Here is a 21,889-nt window from a genome sequence, read left to right as displayed (position 1 = left end):
TCCAGACTGGGACCTCCTGTCTCAAAACCACATTTCAGGTGGCAATTGTCAGCAACACTCTGGCTCTTCACATTTCAAGTACAGGAGCAGAATGCATGGGTAAACCAGGACATTTACTAAAGCTCTGAAACAAAGTCCACTGAGGGCTACAGAGGAACTTCCCCTAATCTAAAATGAAGATGGATTTCCAAAGGGCCTGAATTTGGGTCTCTAAAGGGTCTTAGTCCTCCCCTCTCTCTCTAGAGGCTATAAAGGACAAAACCCAGGGGTTTAGGATATTCATTTAAGCATTTTAAGTAGGATGAACTAAATTGGTCTGTATCACCTATTTAGGAAGAAAAATGTAAGAATTGTTGCTGAGGAAAAAGAACCCCACCACACAAAAAACCGTATGCACACAATTTTTCAAAGCCATGAGTTACACATGAATATTTTTAGACGTTAGTAACCACTCAGCACAGCCTCCAGACTCACTCTGCAATTTTATCAATCAGGTACTATCTTACAGTTGTGGACATCATGGAGAATTAGTGTCTTGAGCCTAGATGCAAGAGAGCTTTAAAGATAGAAATCTTTTTCTTCTTTTTATTTTGAATTTAAAATGTGCATAAAAATAAGACTCTAATGAGCTGCATGTGGAACAATCAAAATTATGAGGTATTTGCATTTCTTTTGCACCTTGAGCCAAACAACTACAAAATTATGCATATGATTCTCTCAATCTGAACACAGTAAATATTAATAATCTATGAATCAGCAATGAAATGCCTTTTGCCCCTGAATCCTGAAGAGAGACTTTCTAACCCAAAAAGTTGCAATACAGTGACTAAGACCACATTTACAAGGCACCAAGCTAAGGCATATGCATGAAGCCTGTGAAAATAAAGCTGTGCCATTCCCCACCCTCTTTACACAGAGACATTTTTAAATTACCTGTTTGTCAGTTTTACAAATGTGTGTCTACGTAAGCAGCTCCCGGTGTGGCGCTGCGTTAGCAAGCAGGCGTGCTTCCATTTGCACATTTGGATTCTAGAATCAGAATTAAAACATTTGTTCTGTTCAGGGTGAGCTGATAAACAGGGATTTTAAATTTTCCTTTTTTTTTTTTTAATGTGAAAAATGAAAGAAAAACGTTCCTCTGGATGTATTATGCCTTTGGGCTCCATGTGAGGGAAGCGAAAAAAGACAGAGAAAGCTACTGTGAAGGTCACAGAGTGAAAGAACTTCCTCAGGGCACAGAATAAATTAAATCCCAAGGAAAAAATAAAATGTGATTTCCAGAGTGTGAGGCACAAACTCAAAATGACAATGATTGACAGCCAAACTATATCCGTGCAATATCGAAGACTGCACGTTCTCATTTACCTCAGTGTAGCCAGCAAGCGCCCATTAAACATCCGTCTGATGCCCAAATTAACCTTCTTGGCAAACTGAAAGAGGCACAAACTATCATAATCAACCTTTCATTATCACAGCAGCCTCTAGTTAAAGGGTCAGAATAATTGTGCCATCAGAGCCCTGATTGTTTTCAATCAACAGACGACTGGAGTGACAGCTCAGTGATGGAGTAGTTTGATGAAACCGCACCAGGCCTAATCAGAGCAGATGAAAGGAAGGCATGATTGGCGCAAATGAACAGTCGTGCCTCTCTTTTTCATTTACAATCTGAAATTACTCTTAAATTTACAGGGTTTTTTCTCCCTTATGAGTACCTCTGAAAGAATGTTTGACTTATTATGGGTTCTGACAGTGCAGAGTTATAAAACACAGGTAGGGTTTTCAGCCCAGGCTTTAAGTGGGTATTCAGCATAATTTTAACAAATTCACTCTTGAAAAGCACAAAATGACTAAAGACTTCCAATGACCTAACCTTTCAATGCTGTTTGATTAGCAGAACAATTTATCACAGCTCACATTCTTCATGATAAGAGAAGATTAAAAAAAATGGGCAGGGATCTCTTGCAAATGTTTTCTCTTAGCCAATATATTTATTGTATTATTGCTCTTCTGTTCTCTCTCTCACACACACACAAAAGAAAAAAATAAATTAAAGAACACTGCATTAATAACCCTTTTCCTCTTTGAATGAATAATAGAATCCAAGCAAGGGTTTGTTTGGAGATGAAAGCAGAGACCAATTATCATGCCACTGACAGCATCAATATTTAGTTTTCTGGTGGGTTGGGTTGTTCATTCCCACATTTTAAAGGATGGGAAATTAATCAATCCCACTAGGTTTTCTTACCTTACTCATCAGCACTGATAGAGAGTGTCTCACAAATGAACAGGGGGAAAAAAAAAAGGAAAAAATGTAGGGGCTGCTTAAATTTGGAAAGAATGAAAGATTCAAATTTCCTGCACCTCCTCAGCTAGGTTCACTTTCTCTCCCAAACCAGCCCTGCTCCAGCCATATGCCGTCTCCTTCTCAGAAGGCTGCTGTAAGGAAGGTGAGGCAAACAAAAAAAATCTAATTGAATCGTACCTCTGAAAAAAGCAAATATTTCACGTAGTGAGTGGTAAATCTTTTGTTCTGTGATCTTGGTCATCATCAAATGCTCTCTAGTTTGTCAAACATTACAGAATTCATACCAATGTTCACATCAGCATACCAAACCAAAAAAAAACAGTCTAGAAGCCAAGATTAAGATTTGTCTGAAGGGGGAGTGGATAGAAAAGTTTGATCCAAACACCAAAGGCTTTTAAGAAATTTTATGTCCTGTATTGATTCTCATACTACACAATGGAAGTTTTACTTCCTTAAAAGTTTGGGACTGTAGGAGAACATTCACCTAAGTGGAACTGCCCTCAGCAGAGGAAGCTGTGAGCAGGTTTGCACATCCTTACTGACACACAAGATGATATTTACAGTTATTGAAGTCTACTGTTGATGTAAGGAGGTTGAAAGGCTCTCTGGTCCTTTTTATTTTTATAGTGAGGAAAATCTTACTACCCTCAGAGAGTATGAAGACATCAAGCCCGCCCAATTAAGATTTATTAGCTCCAAGTCCTAGATAAAAGAAGCATGACCAAAGTTGCCCAGTTTGCCAGTGATTTGGCAAGAAGTACTTCCCCACAATGCTTCCACTCAGCTGACAGCTGAGTTTAATATTTGAAGCGGCAGGAAAGGTGAAACGCCCAAACTTTTCCAAGTATAAAGACACCGTTTATGAAATATATATATATATATATATATACATATACATACATATAGTGAACTCTTGGGAATGAACCCAAAACATTCCTCACAAACCAGTGAAGAAGGGAAGTAAGAGTTTGGGAAGCTGCCAACACGCGTTTTGTTGGATGCAGCAGAAGACAACTCCAAAGCAAATGTTTCTCTGCATAAAGAGAGGTGTCTCACATTCACATTTCCCCACCACAAGGCATCACTGCACACATTCAAAGATCCCGTCATTCTGCTGTTTGTCCGCAACTCCCACCCAGCCAACCCCACACTATTGCCAGACTTCTGCTTCAGCAGTTGCACTGGGATTGTGTACATGGGTGCCCCTGAAGTGCATTCCCAAACTGAAGACTGAGATCACAGCTGGCAGGAAAGAAAAAATATGCATCCTTCCAGACCCAGACATTTTCACTGTGATGCAGTCAGACTCTCAGCTTCACAGATGGACAGGGCTTGGAGGACTGAGGGATTGGCTCAGGCAATAAAGAGGGAAGCCAATTACAAATGAGTTGACTTCAGGAAATACACGGCCCCAAAGGAAGATTAGAGAACACCAAGCTTCATTATCTCTGGAGAATGAAAGCACTTGTTAGAGTATGTCCTCCTGACCTCTGATCACGGTCTGCAAAAGCTGCAGTGGATTTGTTCAGAGTATTACTCAGGGAACTCTTGCTCTAGATAAGAAATGCTGTACCTGTTGGCTGATTCACCGGTTTGGGATCTATGTGATGGCAAGGTAACAACCTGCAAGTTTCAGAACATGGGCCCTGTATTCTGTAAGCCACTTTGCAAGAAGCAGAAATTTGATTTTTGATCTTTCAGCTCAAAAACACTGCAGCAAGCAGAGTTATTGGTGGAAGTCTCTTGCACCAAAAATGATGCATTTCATGATATTATGCTGTAATCAAAGCAAGAGGTAGATAATGCGGCTGTATTAATAACAAACATTCATAAAAATCAATTACATTAAAATGAATCACAATGTATTAAAAATACTTCTCAATTTTTATCAAGTGCTGATAAGATCTATCTTCTTAAAGCATTTAAGCTGTAAAGCATCCATGAGCAACTGCTGTTAGACAAAAAAATTGTCCTGCACAGTCTTTCAATAGGTGCAAGGAGGATAACACAACCTACACATCTTTGACAGATTTCTTACTCATAATCGAACAGCTCCAGGAGTAACAATTTTAACACCTGTATTTCCGCCTCAGAAATTTTCAATAATTGTTTCTGCACAACATCCTTGTGAGAGAGGAATTCTTTATCCAAAGACAAACTCTCCATCAATCCAGTACAGTCCCTTGCATTGCCAGTTCAGTGCTTTACTGCAAGCTTCCTTCTTTCCTAGTGCTACATAACTATAGTGGCCTTCTCAAAAGGGACATTATTTTATGAAAAAGGTTTGTGAGAAAAACAGTGGTAATTTCATATTTTTTATGTATGTGTTTCCTATGAAACACATAGAAAAAAATGCCAGTTTTATAATAACAGTGAAGAATAGAATGTATGCTTTCAGAATTGTATTCACTTCTTTTACACACTTTCTCCATTTCTTATATTTACTGGCAATGAGAGTAAGAAATTTACCTAGAAGACATTGATTAAACTCAATAAAGATATTCCATTTTTTTAGATTTACAATAAAGTAACTGTGATCACAAATCATAGTTTTACAAAAGGCTACCTGAACTACATTAATATATAACATTATATATGGTAAGGAATCATATAAAGCAATTGAGTTGCTATAATAGAAAAACTGAACTTCTCATCTACTGGAGCTCAAAGTGAAGTAAGGTACAGACAGAAGGTAAACTCTCAGCTGTTGTAAATTACCACAGCTCATGAAAGCTTGCCATTTTACACCTTCTGGGGAATCTGAACTTCAAAATTAGACAGCACTTTCCTTCCAAGTATCTAAAAGCAATTTTTAAGCAGTAAAACTCAGGCTTCCCTGAGAGAAGTTTACATTTTAACCACTTCCTCAAAATAGGAACTCGGAGAAAAATTAGGTGCCTTAATCAAAATCTTCTGTCCCCTCAATCTGTCCAACTGAGTCTCTTTATTTCCCTACAAAAAATTCTGTGGAAATATTGGTGCTCATGCCACAGAACAAAGTGTGGTAATATGGTATCTGAAACTGAGGACAAAACAGTTCCCTAAGTATCATCTGTCAAAAGTACTTGAAATATTTTTGCAGCTGAAAAGTGCATCTCCACACAGGCAATAAACACTGCATTCTTTCTTAACCTTGGATCAGCAAAGACTAAATTGTCCCACAGTGTGCTTCAAGAGAAGTCTGCCCTTGTGTGATCAGGTCCTCAAACTATGGAGGAGTTTCCTCTGTAGTCATTTGGAGCTTCCCTACCAAGACAGATATACGAATGTGCTTCTTGCACCTAACTGGTTCTTCCACTGTGATAGAAGGGGCAAGCAAGGCCCAGTGCAACCCCTCTCAATGACACTCCACATGTAGAAGTGTGTATTTAAAAGCTGTATGATCTTGTGTGTAGCTCCTGTTGCAATAGATTTTAGAGCTACCCCACTTCTCACAGCCACTCTGTTTTCCTGTGCACTGCCATGGCTGTCTTACTGGGGAGTCCACACACAAAATAAATGAGCTGGGAATGATCACACTGGAAAGGCTTTACTTCTGCAATCAAGGCAAATTTTGTTTTAACAAGATCATCAAAAAGGAGTGTGGAGGGTGACAAAGCAAAGCCAACAAAACTAGAGCAAAGAAAAGCAATAAAACTAAATGCAAAATATGGCAACCAGAAGCTCAATCTCGCTTTTTCCAGAAACACAATCTCAATTCTTTCCTTTGAAACAAGTCCAGCCACAGAGAGTTAGAAGTGACAAGGAAATCGTCTCATCATAAACATTCCTAAAATGTAGCTTCATGGGTCGCTAAAACCTGCCTCTCTTTAATAACTGGATCAAATGGCAAGAAGCTCTCAGGTAAAAACTTCTTGCCATCCATTTTCAAGTGCATCACAAAATGCTCAAGTTTGGATCCTCCATCATTTCTTGTGATGGTAGAACCAACATTGTTAGGTGCTTTATATCTGATAAGCTTTTCTGAAGCTGCAAAGAACAGAAGCTTATCTCTTCATAAACACAGCTGTTTAACTAGGGCTCTTAACTGTGATTTGATTTCAGTTTAAGGAGATTAGGGTTAATGATAGCATTTATCTTTTCTGAAACAGGGTAAGGACAGAGAACATGCAAGTGGAAAAGGACCTCCCTCCAGCAGCCACCATCGCAAAATCTAGAATTGCTCAGGTTGACATCAAATGCATTGAAACTTTACATAGCCACATTTAGCACTAAAATAAGTTGCTGGTACATAATTAGTAAGTGGAAAAGACAATTTTTCACCATCTGATACACACTGTTTTTATTGCTATTCCTCTCTTGTTATTTTTCCCTCTGAAATATATTTTGGAAGTATAGCAGCTCCCTACAGAGACAAGAATCTACAAGCTTTCATTGGTAAAAAATTGTTAGAAAATGGAATAGGCACAAAATTGACAAAATTCTATAAAAATGCAATTCAGCTCTGTGAAAATTAGTCTAAATGGTTCCTGAATGTAAAAGGATTCCTATTCCTTTTTTCCCTATTGTTAGGGTATAATTTTCTAGGGATTTAATAGGCAAATCCAACAAATCACATAAAAATGTATCATTTTCTATAATAATCTTTACAACAGCTATACAGGACTTGTATGTCATTAATATCTTTGGTCACACACAAAAACGTACTTCAAAGTATATGCTCTCCTTAGCTGGTTTATAAATATGCATGCTTTCAACACGCTGTGTTACTACAAAACCACAGACTTCAAATTTTCCAACCAAAATCACAGAATGGTTTGGGTTGGAAGGGATCTTAAAGATCACCTAGTTCCAACCCCCTGTCATGGATAGTGTCCATTAGACCAGGATGCTCAAAGCTCCATCTAACCTCGCCTTGAACACTGCCAGGAATGGGGCATCCACAACTTCTCTGGGGTAACCTCTGCCAGTGCCTCACCTCCCTCACAATTAAGAATTTCTTCTGTATATCTGATCCAAACCTACTCTTTTTCAGTTTAAAGTAATTACCCCCTGTCCTTATGAGTACATGCCCTTGCAAAAAGCCCCTCTCCATCTTTCTTGTAGGCCCTCTTAGATACTGAAAGGCTGCTATAAGATCTTCCAGAAGCTTTCTCTTCTCCAGGCTGAAAAACCCCCACTCTCTCAGTCAGTTTTATTGACTTTGATGTAATCCCCGTATGATGGGCTTCAGATTGACTCACTGCTTAAAAATGAATCCTGCATTAATTTTTCAAAATTAACTGATTGTTCTCAGAAAGCTATTTCTTTCAAAAAGTGACTTAAACACTTAGAACCACATTTGTAATTGCTTTTGAGATCTCAAACATACCTAATGAATTGGGAATGTCAGAGCTTCCCCACTCCAAGATTAAAACAAACATAAATTTACTATTTAAACTGACTAAATAATACCTCAAGCAAACTGAAACACCTGCAACTGCTAGCAGACAAATCTTGTAAAATTATGACCTATACAGTTTCACACAAATGTTAAAATAGGCTCCACCCAAAGGAGCACTTTGAAAGCTCTTCAGCACAGATTTTCACTTCAGAGACTGTGATCTTTCGATCTGTTATTACTATCCCACATAGACCTCTAGCTTGGAAGCCACTTCACAGTAAAGCTTCTTAAGATCTTTTTGACAAGTGTATTTGTCGTAATTTCTTCCATTTCTCTCTGGCATGAGGGAGTCCAAAGTGATCAAAGGAGTATAAGGAACCCTTTGTCACAAGGCAAGGAAACCCCCAGCTCTGCAGCTCACTTGCACATCTGGAAGCTGCCAAGAGTGCCCCAGTTGGAGTAACAAAGGATATGCAGGAGTGCCACTGCTTTTCTATCTCCTTGCCTCCTCCCCTTCCTGGAGCCTCCAGTGTCCTGATCCTGGGGCAGGAGTGATAGCACAGGGAAATAGCTGATGAGATCTCAGCAGTCATGCTGAACTAACACACCTTTCAGCAGGTCTAGACGCACAAGTGCAACTTTATTACATCTAAGTTGGCACACTTTGGGTGCTTAACTCCAAAACTAGATTCTAGATATCTTAACACATTGATGACAATGTGCATGGTTTCAGGAAACCTGGAATTCAATTTTCTTCCATCATCTTCTTTGGCTTTGTGGTTAGAAATAAAAGTAATGCTTCTATCAGCTCCCAAAGGAAAATGTGTTGAAATATGGAGCTGGGAATTCTCAGAAGAGTTTCCAATTTCCTATCATTTTCCACAAGCTTAAATCCACTGGAAACCGTGTTAAACAGCTTTAGTAAAATTTTGAAAGAGTAAAGATTACTAACATTTATATTTCTGAATGGAAGACATTAACTAAGGTAATAACAACAGACTGACATATTTGATCCTCCATGGTATCTGTGCATTTTAGACTTTATGTTCTTTTCTTTAGCTTAAAAATTAATGTGTATTTTCAACCACACTTGGCTTTCAAAACAGCTTCAGTAACTTCTTTTTATGTAACCATATATATCTGTATGCTAATACAATTATATTTCAGTTAATCTCCACAGATCCAAGCCACAAAGAGCGTAACACAAACCCCAGTACAACAGACAAATTCAAACACAGAATGCAGTAACACAGAAGTCTTGCTGTGTGGACACCTCGGCGTCCTTGTCTGGCTTTCCAAATCAAAATGCACATCCACTGCTTAGCTAAAGAAGTGACCTAAATTCAAGAGCTGTGAGCACAGCAGCCTTCCTAAATACTGGTGTGATGCTCTGTGCACTTCTGAAGGTAATCTGGGATAAATAGGTTGAGGCAATATGACTGTAGGACAGTAAGACAAAAGTAATGCTCTCTAGTAATTCTCTATTGCTCACAGCAATAGCAGCAAAATAATCAAGTTTTCTGATTGCAACTGACATGTATCAAAAAGAGAATTAGAAGAACACACAGTTGCTCCTAACATAAACCCAGTTTTAATACAGAAAATCGCCTTTTATACTGTTATACTTGATAAATAACAGTAACCATATTAGCTAACATTCAAAAAACAGGACTCTGAAACTTTTAAAAGTTCAGAACAAAAGCATAGATAAAGTTCACAAGATATTACTGTAAAGGACAAGATTAAGAGCCCATTTGAATTAAGCCAAAGCAGACAAAGGGGAAAGGTGTTTCATAAAATAAGGGAACAGTGCCAACAGGGACACCATTCATTTTCCCTGTAAGCCAAAATACCATTACTATTACAAATGATACAGAAATTATATCAGGAAAATAGTGTGTGACCTAAGCACATCAGCAGAACAGTGAGAGGTTCTGTCCTACATCCACTGCCTGACCCACTGTATCCTGCATGAACCCTGTCCAGTCTGCAGTTCCAGTGGACACCAACCTCCCTGCAGAATTTGGGCCACAACTACCAGCTCGGCCTATCTATAATGGATGTCATACCAAGAATAGTGTACATGCCTAAACTTATAAAAATTAATCCCACACAGTCTGGGGAGATTGTAAGGAATACACCATTGCACAGAGTCAATTCAGGTAAGATACCTATGTTTAAGCGGATTAGACTAAGGAAAAGGAAACCCGCAGCCTATCACAGGTTATGTTCCCATGCTACTTTTATTTCAGGGTAACTGTGTGATTTTGCTTGCAGCCAGTCATGATAGACAGTGCAATCCTCACAGATGTAGTACACTGGATACTGGGATTCACGGGTGGCTCTCTGGCACTTTTGTGTAGACTTTCACAAAAAGGGTACAAAAAAGCACAGCAAAACATGCATAGGCAATGTGTTAATTTTCTCATTTAGCCTCACCAATTCACCTCAGCCTTGAGATGCATCAAGCCCCTTTTTTCTCTTCTATGCCTTTCTTGATGAGAGGCTGACAGCCACATTTTAGAGTGGTAGTTTTCTGCTTAGGGTAAATACTCACTAGGAACAAGCATTAGAGTAGACATTATTTCACTTATTGCCCAAGAGAGCACTTAAGCTTATTTCTTGAACAGTGAAAGGCTAATATACTGCTTAAATACAACATTGATTACTGAAATGCTTTCCTTCACTTATATTTTATGTTGTTACTTGTTTGTCAGTAAAATTTAAGTTCACATTTAGCATGGCACTTAGGCCACATTTCATTAAAACATATATATACCCCTGAGAAAAATGACTTTTAGTCTCTCCATGTTAAAAATTACTCTGCAATACCAAAAGATTGACAGAAAAAACCCTCAAGTAACTGCTCTGAAGGAGTGGCAAGCTTGTACCAGAACATGACAACCCACTTTAGAAACTGCTGTTCTGCATAGGTGAATGTGTGCATCATTGGAGATGCACGGAAGATGTCTTTGGATCTGTCATCAGCACAGAACTGTTCCAACATAGCAGGCTGCCACAATGTGTATACCACAAAATTTCCTACAGCACTGAACTCTGGCATTTCTGCTGAAGAATAATTTTGGCCCTTCAAAAATGCCATCAGGAAGTTCAAAATGGAGCTCAAGTGTAAGAAAAGGCTGTTAAAAACAGGGCAGAGAAGAGGATAAACAGGACTGTAGTAAGAAAACTGGATTTTTACACTAAATTATTTTTATAAAAGATACATTAAAAACTCAGATTGACCTATAACACTGCAGTCTTCCTGTCCTTTATTTTTCTATTTATTCAAGCAAAGTCACTTCTCTAATACAGAGACCAAACACTGTTTTTGCTCATCCGCAGGGATAAAAGGAAAAACTAGTGCTACACTTTCACACATGGAACACGTACTTCATGAACACAAGTCCAGAAGTTACACACAAGGAATTTAACAGGGCTGGAATGTCTTAGGAGACTAGCCCAGGAAAAGGCACAACACATTTGCATGCTCTCTAGCTGAATAAACCACTCATGCAGTTTTCTCTACCAATTTTTCCTAGATTGCTTGCTTATCAGTTGATTACCAAGAAACTAAGTTGCTTGGCAAAGTAAAAAAAGAAAAAAAAAAAATAAAAGAAACCAAAAAAAAAACCAAGGAAAAAGTCTAACCTTTGCTTCAGAAGAAATATTGACAAATACTAAAATTGATCTGCTTTTAATGTTAGCTGTTTAAAAATTATATGTATCCTTTAGAAACCTACTTAAACAGTAGCAGAGATGGAAGAAACTAATCTATACTGATCTCACATTACAACTTTTTTCCAAATATGATTTAAGAGTCCACCTTGGATCAAGTGCAGTATTTAATACAGAATCGTTTGACCAATCTACTGCAGGAAGACAGAATAATCTGTTAAATATTTCTATCTGCAACTATTAGTATGATCTTTGAAATATGAATATTTAAGCTTCATGACACTGGAGTTTATAATAAAAAATATAAGGCATAATTATATCGTAACTAAAGCTAACATTAATTTTTTACTTAAATCTTTGGCTTGCTTTCTACTTGCTAAGGTTCCAACAACAAGCCTCCATCATTATATTTCTCTGGCAACATGTTCCATCTTATAGGGTTGGTTACTTTTTCAATTATCAAGGGAAAGAATTCTCCTGCTTCCTTAAAGTAGAGCAAATGAATCTTTCTTGTAATGGCCAATTATGAAAAGATTAACTTTTCATTTCATGATAAACTAGACATTTATGTTCTTGTCATGACTGCTTACTGTGGAAAAAAGAAGGGTGCTGCACAGGTCATGATGAAGAAGAAAGAACAAAAAAAAAATAGTTTATTTTCCTCTACCTTCTTCAGGATTCTTCCTTTGTTTTCTTCATTTTTTTATTTAATCCTTTCTTCCACTGCCTTAACTTTACACATTTTAATGCAGCTGACAAATAACAGATTTCTTATATACAAAATAATAGTTCATACTCTCACATGCTAATGAAATGTAAAAACTCAACAGGAAAACAAATCTTATGTCAACTAATAATCATTATTACTGGGCTAGCTTACTGAAAAAAAAACCTGATTGTGGAGGCTCATAAATTGATCCAATTTCACAGCCTACACAGGCTTTCTGGTGGGCTTTTTGTTTTTTATTTAAGAAATACATCACTATAGTCCTTGTCTATTGTCTCCACTTAAAATAAGACACATCAAGCCAAAGAGTCTGAAAAATCAACAGGAATTACTGTAGAACTCTACATCAATCCATATCCTAGCACACTGCCACTAATATTACCATTTAACTTTCTCAGACTTGATTTGTTCACAGTTATATTTCATCATACTTACTAGAACTGGCCAGTTGTGAATTGGTAGCCTAAAAAATCCAAAGTATGACAGGATAGAGCTGCAGTCACTTCACTGTAAATCATGTTTAAGCATCACTCCATGTATGCATTTTGATGCATTAAAATAACTGCCTTAATCTTTTATGTGCACTAGGATCAGATCACCAAGTGGACATTGGGAATTCAAACTGGTATAAATAACTGTGCTCTACAGACAGTGGCACCCGTTCCAGAGGTTCTCTGAGGGAAGCTTTAAGTTGTGCTTAGGGCTTCATGGCAGCCTTACTAGCAAAGGTGCTTTGGGGATGTGCTGAATTCATATTGCTGTGACACGCAGCCATGTGTGTGCAGAGGCTACACTAGTCACAGGTAAAACAGATAAATCAAATAGTAGCATCCCCACCATCAGCTTTTCTATTATCTGCCCCACTTTGTGCCAATTTCCTCCAGCTTCCCCAACACCTCTTGCTTTGCTGTTCTTCCTTAAGACATGGGATGGGGATTTGTCAAAGTCAATGAGCACTTTATTACAGTGAGAGTGCTCAGTAATGAACAATTCAGCAATTTAATGAGATTCTGTAGATCTGTCTCCAGCCTGTCCATCAAGTTTCACTTCTATAAAGCACCCTGACACTAATCCTCTGGCATACCCAATCTTCACCCTGGGCTGAATATTAGATTCTTCCATGGTATATTGCATTACCACTATAACCTTAGCAAAAATGATGAACTTAACTACACTTGAGGCAATATAGCTGCTCTGATTTGATTTTCTTCTATCGGGTTGACTATGAGGGAATTACTTATTTACTAAGATAAAGCAAAAAACCAGTTTCTTATTGCCTTCTGAATGCCCAAATTGGTAAATATTTATATGTGTCTTTTAATCCATTCTGGGGACCTGGAATATTTACAAATATATATTTATTCCTGGTTTCACAAACTGAATTAAAAAGATGCATGCACATTTTGCCTGCAGCAGAAAACTAGTTTAAAAAATTCTTCGGAAGAGCATTAGTAACCTTTAGAGAGGCAATTACGATAACACTTAAATGGACAGTGTGGAGTTTGTTGTCACTCAGAAAGCAGCATATTACCCATAATTATCTCTCCCCAGTATGACCCTGCAACAGAAACAGAGGCTTTGTCATATTTGCCTCATGAAGTGTTCATTGACTGGAGTGCACACAATTAAGAAAATTACTTCTGAGTCTTTCTTGCAGGACAGGACAGTGAGACACAATTTAAAAACTCCCACCTCCCAAACATCATTACAGCAGGTTACCGAGGGCCTATTACTTGGGATGTGCTTGCTCATTACTGAGTGAATATTAACTTACACTTGTATGGCCCAAGTACACCCAAGCTAGGGGAGTCCACCAACCCTGCAGACAAACAATGATAAAACCCAATCAGCCAATCATCCATGCTCCATGCATAAACCTGTACATCAAAACTTGCTTTTAATAAAGGGAATATGGGCTAGGACTCCAGAGTAGTGTGCCTTGAAACCCTAAACCAAACACAACCCATCCTCATGTGTAGTATACAGCAGGTTCCGTTGTACAGGCATCCTCCAGAGACTAGAACAGGAAAAAGTCCAACTTTATTTTGGTATTTGCAGAAAATATCATCTTTGTAACATACTCCATAATCTAAAGCCTCAAAATTTTGGAAACATATATGCCTTTTATTATACTGAAGGGTTATGTTACATTTTCATACTGGTTTCGTGGTTTAAAGAACTTAACCTGACATTTTTATTTTTTTAAGAATAAATATTTTGTTCCAGCATGACATTATTCATCCACAGAACATGAAACATCCCACTGATGAATACACACTTTACATTTTGAGAAACTGATGGCATCTAAATGTAGTAATTTCCTTAGAATAATCCAAAAGATAAATAAATTAATAATAGGGGTTGAAATATAAATCAGTCTTCTGAATCACAGTCTTCTCTGTTGGAACAATATAACGCACTTCCTAAAAGGAATGCAGAGATTTCTTTTCAGCAAGTGTCCTTCTACCTTGAAATACATGGAAATACTTTCCTCTCTAAAACATGACAGCAAAAAGGAATCTTTGGGTAATCAATATTACAGAGATTTCCTTCCACTCTATAGTGAATTTTTACAGACATACAACGGGAATGCTTCCAAGGACAGATTTTGGTTTAGTTTTTGTGTTTCTCTTAATAGGCTATGTGTTTTTCTCACACTAGGTTTTCTCCCAGTCCATACACACTAAAGGTCATAATATAATGACAACATAATGCTTTTATCTTGTTAATACTTTATGGCTAGCAATCTGGTCCTTTTCTAGATCCAGCTTTTTAAAAGGAAGTGATCTCCAGCTTCTTGCCACAAACCTTCTACAGAAGCCTCCACTCACCTCAGAGCAGACCTGCCTATGTGATGATTCTCTCATTTGCTTCAGGCAAAGTCGGCTGTGGTGGCCCAAACAATTTTAATGACTATTGAATTTATAAGCTAAGTTTGTCTGAAGTGAATGAGAGAGACTGCAGAAGCACGTTTGCCACCAGACTCATGGCACTAGCCTCATCAGAGGCAATTATAATGGAGTTGCATGCATCAGCCATCTCTTCCCACCAAAGAAGTTGGATCTGGAGGAAAATCTCTGGCTGTATTTAAGTAGCAGAAGTTAAACAGCATGACAAATTTCTCTTTCAAACAAAGTAATTGCATTAACACAACACAACATTTTTAGAATTTCATTTAGAAATTTCCTTCAGTTGTTATTCACAGTTTTTGCTCAAGTGCTTATTCTCCCTCGAGATTGCTCCAGGGTTTCAAAACAACAGATTACTGCTATGGTTTATAGAGTGTCACACATTCTGGTTGTTCACCAATCTCCTTACCTGCCAGATTTGTTCTTCACTGAGTGAAGTGAGTCTATCGCTTTTAAAAACCTCTCGAAGAAGACAGTATGGGAGTGCCAGAACTTCTTCAGGATGACTCTTCAATAGCTCAGAGAGATGTTTTACTAAGAAGCCAATGACTGCATTCTCCAACAAAGTGAGGTTGAAAAGATCCGCAAGCTTGTACAGGTCCAAGTAATTAAAACTATTTAATTCCTAAATGGATGAAGAAAATAAAATACAGGTCACAAAAAAAAAATCCCAAACACAAAACAGAGAATATAAAAATCCACAAGTCTCAGATAATGAAAAATGGTTATTCTTTTGGAGCTGTGGAGAAGGAAGGCAATATAACTTGAAGTTAATTAACACAACCTCATTCAAAATGTATATGTAAGTGTTACCAGTGCATATGCAAATATATATGATAGTACTAATTTATACTGCAACTTCTAAGGTTATATATGCATAACGCATCTGTAAGAAATATGGACTAGTACACAATATAATAAACCAGCGTGATTTACACTGTATGTCAAGAGCTCACAGGAGCTAACAAGTGGATTTAAAATATGTATTTTTTAACTACAATGTTTTGTTACAAAGCAACTGTTTGTTCATTATTTACTGTTTTCATTGAACTAGAGCACCTGTGTAGCACAACTTTTCATTCAATGAAACCTCACAAAATACAAGATGCTGAGCTACATTTTATTACATATCAATTTTTCTTCAATGAACAAATGAACCCTTTGTTATTTCTCCAACTACTGGCATCAACATATAGTGGATGCTGGCCTCCTACTGTTTCTCCCTCTCCTTCTGGCAGCTGAAAATGCGAAGAGACAAAAGCTGCAGTAGCTCAAGGCAGGGAGCTTTGTCCATCCTGCTAACAGATGACCTATATTTATGGGCTAATGTTTCCAACTTGGCATCCCTCGTAAATTAGTACCTGGACAACTAACTACTGCAGTTCTAGACCACACTGCTCCCTTCAGGGAAGAGGCCAAGAATTCACCTTTATTAGAGAAAAGTACCCAGGGCACCTGGGAAATAGTCATGTTTACCCGTTTTCTCCATTCTTGCTGCATGTTCACACCTCTCTTCCTCTCTCCTCCGCAATCCTAGTTTTCATCTTCCAATTTACCGCATTGCTCCCTATCAGCCGCCTGCTCCTTGACCAGCCCCATGTGTGAGAATGACAAGGAGCCTCGTCAGTCTCACTTTGCTGGTGAGTTAACACGGGGACTGGAGCAAGGAAGAGAAACAGACTAAATTAAGTCAATTTCACTTTCACTGCTCTGCTGGATGGAATGGCAGCACCAAATGAAACTGACAAGAAATCTTGTAAATGTCAAATGAGCTGCACGGCTGGCAGATAGAGCAGAGCAACAGGGAAGATGGGAAAGTGCGAAGAGGGGTTTTTTTGGAATGTTTTATGGACTACATCTTGAACGTGTGAATTGGGTGCCTGTCCCAATGACTGTGGAGCTGTTTATGCATATGCAATGGAGAGTGGAGAAAGAATTTTTTTTACCTGCTTAGAGTCAGTACTGGAGGAAATAGAATCAAATTCCTGTGGAGGTTCCTGCTTGTTACATAATCTCCCAGTCTGAACAGTGCACCTTCCCTAGCAGAGTTGTACACTAAAGATGAATCCTATTCATTATCTACTTAGACTGCTGCATAAGAGTTTCACATGGTTTTCTTGGAAGTACAAAGACAAGTTCTTTACATTGTCAGAACAAGCACTAACAGCCATCATCCCAAAAGCCACAGTTACTCTAGTGTCAGCTCCTCCTCACACTAACACAGAGGAGGCAAGGATGAATCTGCAGTTGCAGAAAGAAAGAGAAAAGAATGAATTTTACATGAGAAGTATCTGGTCGGTGTGCTTGCTTGGTGATTTAATATCTTCAGATCACAGATGGTACCTCACAACACCACTCCTGTGATGGCCATGCAGTGGTGGCAACAGCACATAGGAGTCTGATCAAAGCAAACATCACAGTATTTGACAAGCAACAACCACAATTTACTGTCCCTGGTTTAGAAAACTCTTTTCAAAGAACTCGCTGATTGAATAAATCTCAAATGCCAGAAAGAAATTTAGAAGAGCTCAGTGTGTATTTATGGAGCTCTTTTGTGGTCAATGGCTATGTCTAGGGAGGATAAAAATAAATAAATAAATAAATAAATAATCGAGCAATGTGAGCTGAGGATCAACAGCCCCACTAAAACACATACCAGGTCAAAGCCCACTAAGCGTCAGTTGAGAAGGAGAGGTGGCTTTTAGCAGAATTCAGAAGAGGACAATACTGGAGATAACATAGTAAAATCTTTCCTTATTAGAGAGAATCAGTAATGAGACACACAAATGCAAGCTACCCCTGAAAAATCTTCACATTTCCAGTGAAATCTGAATGACACTGGTAAGCCTTAATTTTTGGTTTGGATATTTTTCATGATCCTCCAAACTCCCCTATCCCCTCAAATCAACAGCAACAATTGAAGTTGTTTTTATGAAAGCTGTTTTACAGTTGCAGAGGCCAAATATACTTACAGATGTATAAATAAAATCTCACCAGTTGTTTATTTACTATACAGCATGTAATAACTTATTCCAAATATTTATGTATGTGTGTTTATTTATTATTGGGGTTATGTGTTTACTTATTTTCATTGGTAAGTTTCAGATGATTTTTGATGCTTCTTAACATAATATGTTAGTTATGTGCTGAACTTAGAAAGTTTACTTCTTAATGAATACTACAAGTGTGTTTTGTTAAAACTGGCCTTGGCCTGGAATCATTAACTTTCATTTCTGGTTTTGTAAGGTTAGAGTTGATCTACAGGTTTGTATTTCACAGACGAAGAGGCAAATAGTGCATTAGCTTTTACAAAAGAAAATCAAGATTACACAGTACTGTACATTACTCAGTTATGATCCTAGAGGGAAAAAATGCCACACTGAGATTGCTCGATGTATACCTCAGATCATATAACTTTGCTCTTATAAGTGGTAAGACTTTCAGAAATAGACTAAAATGCAGTATGTGAGTTACTTGCAAGAAAAATGCACCTTACCTTCTAGCTTTAAAAAAATCCCACAGGAAGGATCAAAGCAATCACTGTCAACTCAGTCTGATTTGAATAGATTTTTCACACGAAAACCTTAATCAAATTAAAACCTGTGGTAAATGGTGAAATAGGTCACCAAACAGGAAACTTAGATGTGGTCATGAGTAAGAGTACTGGCAGTCTCTGCTTTCCACAGATTTTATCATATTGTGTTAACTGAGCAACTACAAAATTTTGAAGTAGTGTGCAAGATTCTTCTGGTACTGTACTGCAGTATATGTTCTTTGAAAACATGAAATACAAACCAGGCTTATGTAAATTATTGAAACTTTTAACCCCTTTTTTTAGAAACTTTTATGTATGTGCTACTTATCTTTTTTGAACTGAAGGATGAAATATGAACATAAGCAGAACTGTCACTAAGAGCTGAAGAGAATTAGGGAAAGGTAGTGATCCTATATCTTCTAATATGATGTATGTTACACTGCTGAAACACATTCAGACTAAGAAAATATGTATAAAATTATAGACACAGCACTTAAAACTGAAGTTGAAATAGTTCTGAAATCTCACAGTAAACTCAAACCAAATTTAGTAAATTGGCTAAATTACTTCTCAGTGTCTACTTCTAAAATAAGAAACTACCTTAGATCCTATGCATCCTACTTAGTGTGCATCCCCCACTGAAGTAAGGGAATCCACTGTTCCCCACTACTGGTCTTCTGATTCAGTAGTATCAACCTTTAGATGTCAAAACAATTCAACAATGATCTGACATTTAAAAGCCTCATAAAAGAAAATAAGTTCTACAAACAAATATAATCTGAAATATGACAATATTAAATATTCAAAACAAATTATATGACAGTGTGCATATTTTGATACAGAGGTGTATTTTAATATAGAGATATGATAAATTGTCAAACAGGAAAAATAGATATAAACATTGTGTTTAAATTGCTTCCAAAACCATCTTTATTCATTTGTACTTTAAAGAATAATTGCCTTGCACAAGCCACAGAAAAGGATGTAACAGATTGATAAATTAGAGTTAATCATAACCAAGTACACAGCAGACTACAATATACCTCTATTCCTGTGCTCCGTGTTATAAATAGCAGAAAAAGCACAAGGAGAACTAAGGGGAAAGAATGCATTTCTTTATGACCTTATTTGAAAGATAAACTCCTCAGGGAAATACAATTTATTCAGATTATCAAGACCCTGCTGTGCAAATCTACAGTCTGGGAGCACACTACGGAGATCAAACAATATTTACTTTATTCTGTTGGGTATAAAAGCTTTTAATGAATGCATAATTAAAACAGAAGAAGTATATACAGCTTTAGAATTCCACTGCCAAGCCAAGCCATTAATATCCAAAATACCGTACCCAGTTGTAACTCCACCTGCTTCCTATTTAGATTACAACACTGTCATAAATCAAGGTATTAAATGACTAGCTGTAGCAGAGAAGAGTTGCATGGTGACACTATTTCCCCTTTTTCTAAAAGGGGTTCAGCCTCTTTAAAGCAAAAAAAAAAAAAAAAAAAAACCCAAACCCAAGTGTGAGGTCTCTGAGACAGGGACAAGGTTATTCAAAATCCATAAGCAGCACCTAATACAACAGGGTCTTGACCCTACGTCCTCCAGGTTCTCTGCCACATTAAATACTATGAACCAGCTGCACCACTCAGAAGAGAACCTTGACAAAAATTACAGCAAAGATGGACTCTAAAAAGATAAGGGATAGTAACGAAATGAAAACCTGTAGTGACAAAAATATACTTACCTGACAACAAAAGGGATCAACACAATTTTAAGATAAAAGAAATCCAATTCTGCTGGTTCTAGCTGTTTCCTTCTATATCAAAGGTTTTAGTTCTGCAAAACCTCACATACTTACCTAAGAACTAACAGATCACACACACTCAACAGCACAGCAACAGACATAAACGTTTCATAATAAGCATAAGCAGAAAAAGTGTATTTTAGATCTTATTTGAAATTTGCCTCTGTTAAACACCAAAGTCATCCAGTTGAACCATGAAAATCATTTTGCTGAAGCCTGGTCACAGTAGAACAGCTGGCTCAGAATTTTTCAATGTATAGAACTGATTACACTTATTATGAGTTAAGTGCAGACTGCAGATGTGTTTATAGACAAAGTAAAAGATGGCTTTCTAAGTGACTTATTTTATACAATAATTTTTCTGATAGATCACTGCTTTCTCAACACTTTCTGTAACTCTTGCTTTCGTTTTCTCCTTTAAGCATGAAAAGTCAATTTGCATCCTTGCTGCAATTTCAAAGTAGGTCTAAAGCCAAGTAAAAGACCAACAATATCAAAACATTTCAGCTTATTATTTTCCCTCTACCCTATGAGAATTCATTTCCCTTCTCACTTATTGTTTCTCTGTATCTGCTCAGTTTTCAGGTTTAATTCTGCTGGCTGGTGCTAGTGAGAATTCTCTTTGAAGACACAGAGGAGGCCTGTGAGCTTCACAAGCACAGAGGAAAGACATGACATTCTCAGATTGCTCATGTGATGACACAAATGTGCAGTCTTCAAAAAAAGAAAGTGAAACATGACATGTGTAAAACTAACAATAAGCAAACATTTTCCTGAAACCCAGTCAGATCGATCTACTTTATTAAATAGTACAAATATCTTCAACTGGCAATCCAATTAAATATTTCAGGTGACCCTGATAATACATACCTTTTATAATCTGCATACACAATTACATATATCACAGAAAGAAATAAAATAATGAAACATTAAGACTACACAGTTAAATTTTCATGGTACTGATGCCATGATCATTTTTTGCCTTTTCTTTTATACCCCTGTTATACCTTCTTACAACTTCTGTATTCTTAGTGCTTTTTGCCTACATTCTTGGACTTGTTTGTTCAGCTAGGAGACTAAACATTTTAGAAGCTTCGTAGGTAGGGGTTAGTGTGCCCCAAATCCCAAGGTCCTCTCCAGAACACATTTTGCAAACTAAGATAGAACCATCCAGGGGAAGGTTCCTTGGGGAGGGGGGCTCATTCGAGCCTCTCATTGGGGACTGTTTGATAGATAAACTCACTGGTAGGACCTATAATCTATAGGTCCAATCTATAGTGGGTGTGCATTGCAGTGGGCATTTCGGTGCAATCCACCTGGACGTGGTGCACCTAAGGATCCTTAAAATAAATACCAAGGTAAAATCCCTTTTTCCCTTCTAACCTTGTTTGACTCTTGATTTTAAGACCAGGAAAAGGCATCAGTACCAGTGGAACAACTACAGGTCAGGTTCTGCAGAGGTTTCAGTAGCTGCATTCCCTTGGTTAATGGATGCTGCTATAGGAATTTTTAAAACTATTTTAAGTGTCCCTGGCACAGAAACTCCCCAAATGAAAAGCTTCACATCTCACCAGCTACTCCTGGCAAGATAACTGTAGTAATCAA

At 37.5% G+C, this 21,889-nt stretch overlaps 1 protein-coding gene across 7 annotated transcripts in view; it reads right to left on the bottom strand.

Moving 5' to 3' along the window:
• Window positions 1-21,889, bottom strand: part of KLHL32 (kelch like family member 32) — a 124,834-nt gene that overhangs the window by 24,769 nt on the left and 78,176 nt on the right. For 6 of the 7 annotated variants that reach the window (XR_007202256.1, XM_048297188.1, XM_048297186.1 and 3 more), the window contains one exon: window positions 15,352-15,567. Coding sequence is in view for 6 of the 7 variants with exons in the window: in XM_048297188.1 (XP_048153145.1) it covers window positions 15,352-15,567 (216 nt within the window). In the remaining variant the exon portion in view is untranslated. Of the gene's footprint in view, window positions 1-14,056; window positions 14,457-15,351; window positions 15,568-21,889 lie in introns of those variants that run through there. The other variant, XM_048297191.1, reaches the window with a different exon arrangement.

Source organism: Corvus hawaiiensis, chromosome 3, assembly GCF_020740725.1.
Source record: "Corvus hawaiiensis isolate bCorHaw1 chromosome 3, bCorHaw1.pri.cur, whole genome shotgun sequence".
In the NCBI taxonomy this organism is placed as follows: Eukaryota; Metazoa; Chordata; class Aves; order Passeriformes; family Corvidae; genus Corvus; species Corvus hawaiiensis.
Note: the sequence above shows the minus strand (reverse complement) of the source record. Positions and strands in the feature narration are given on the sequence as shown.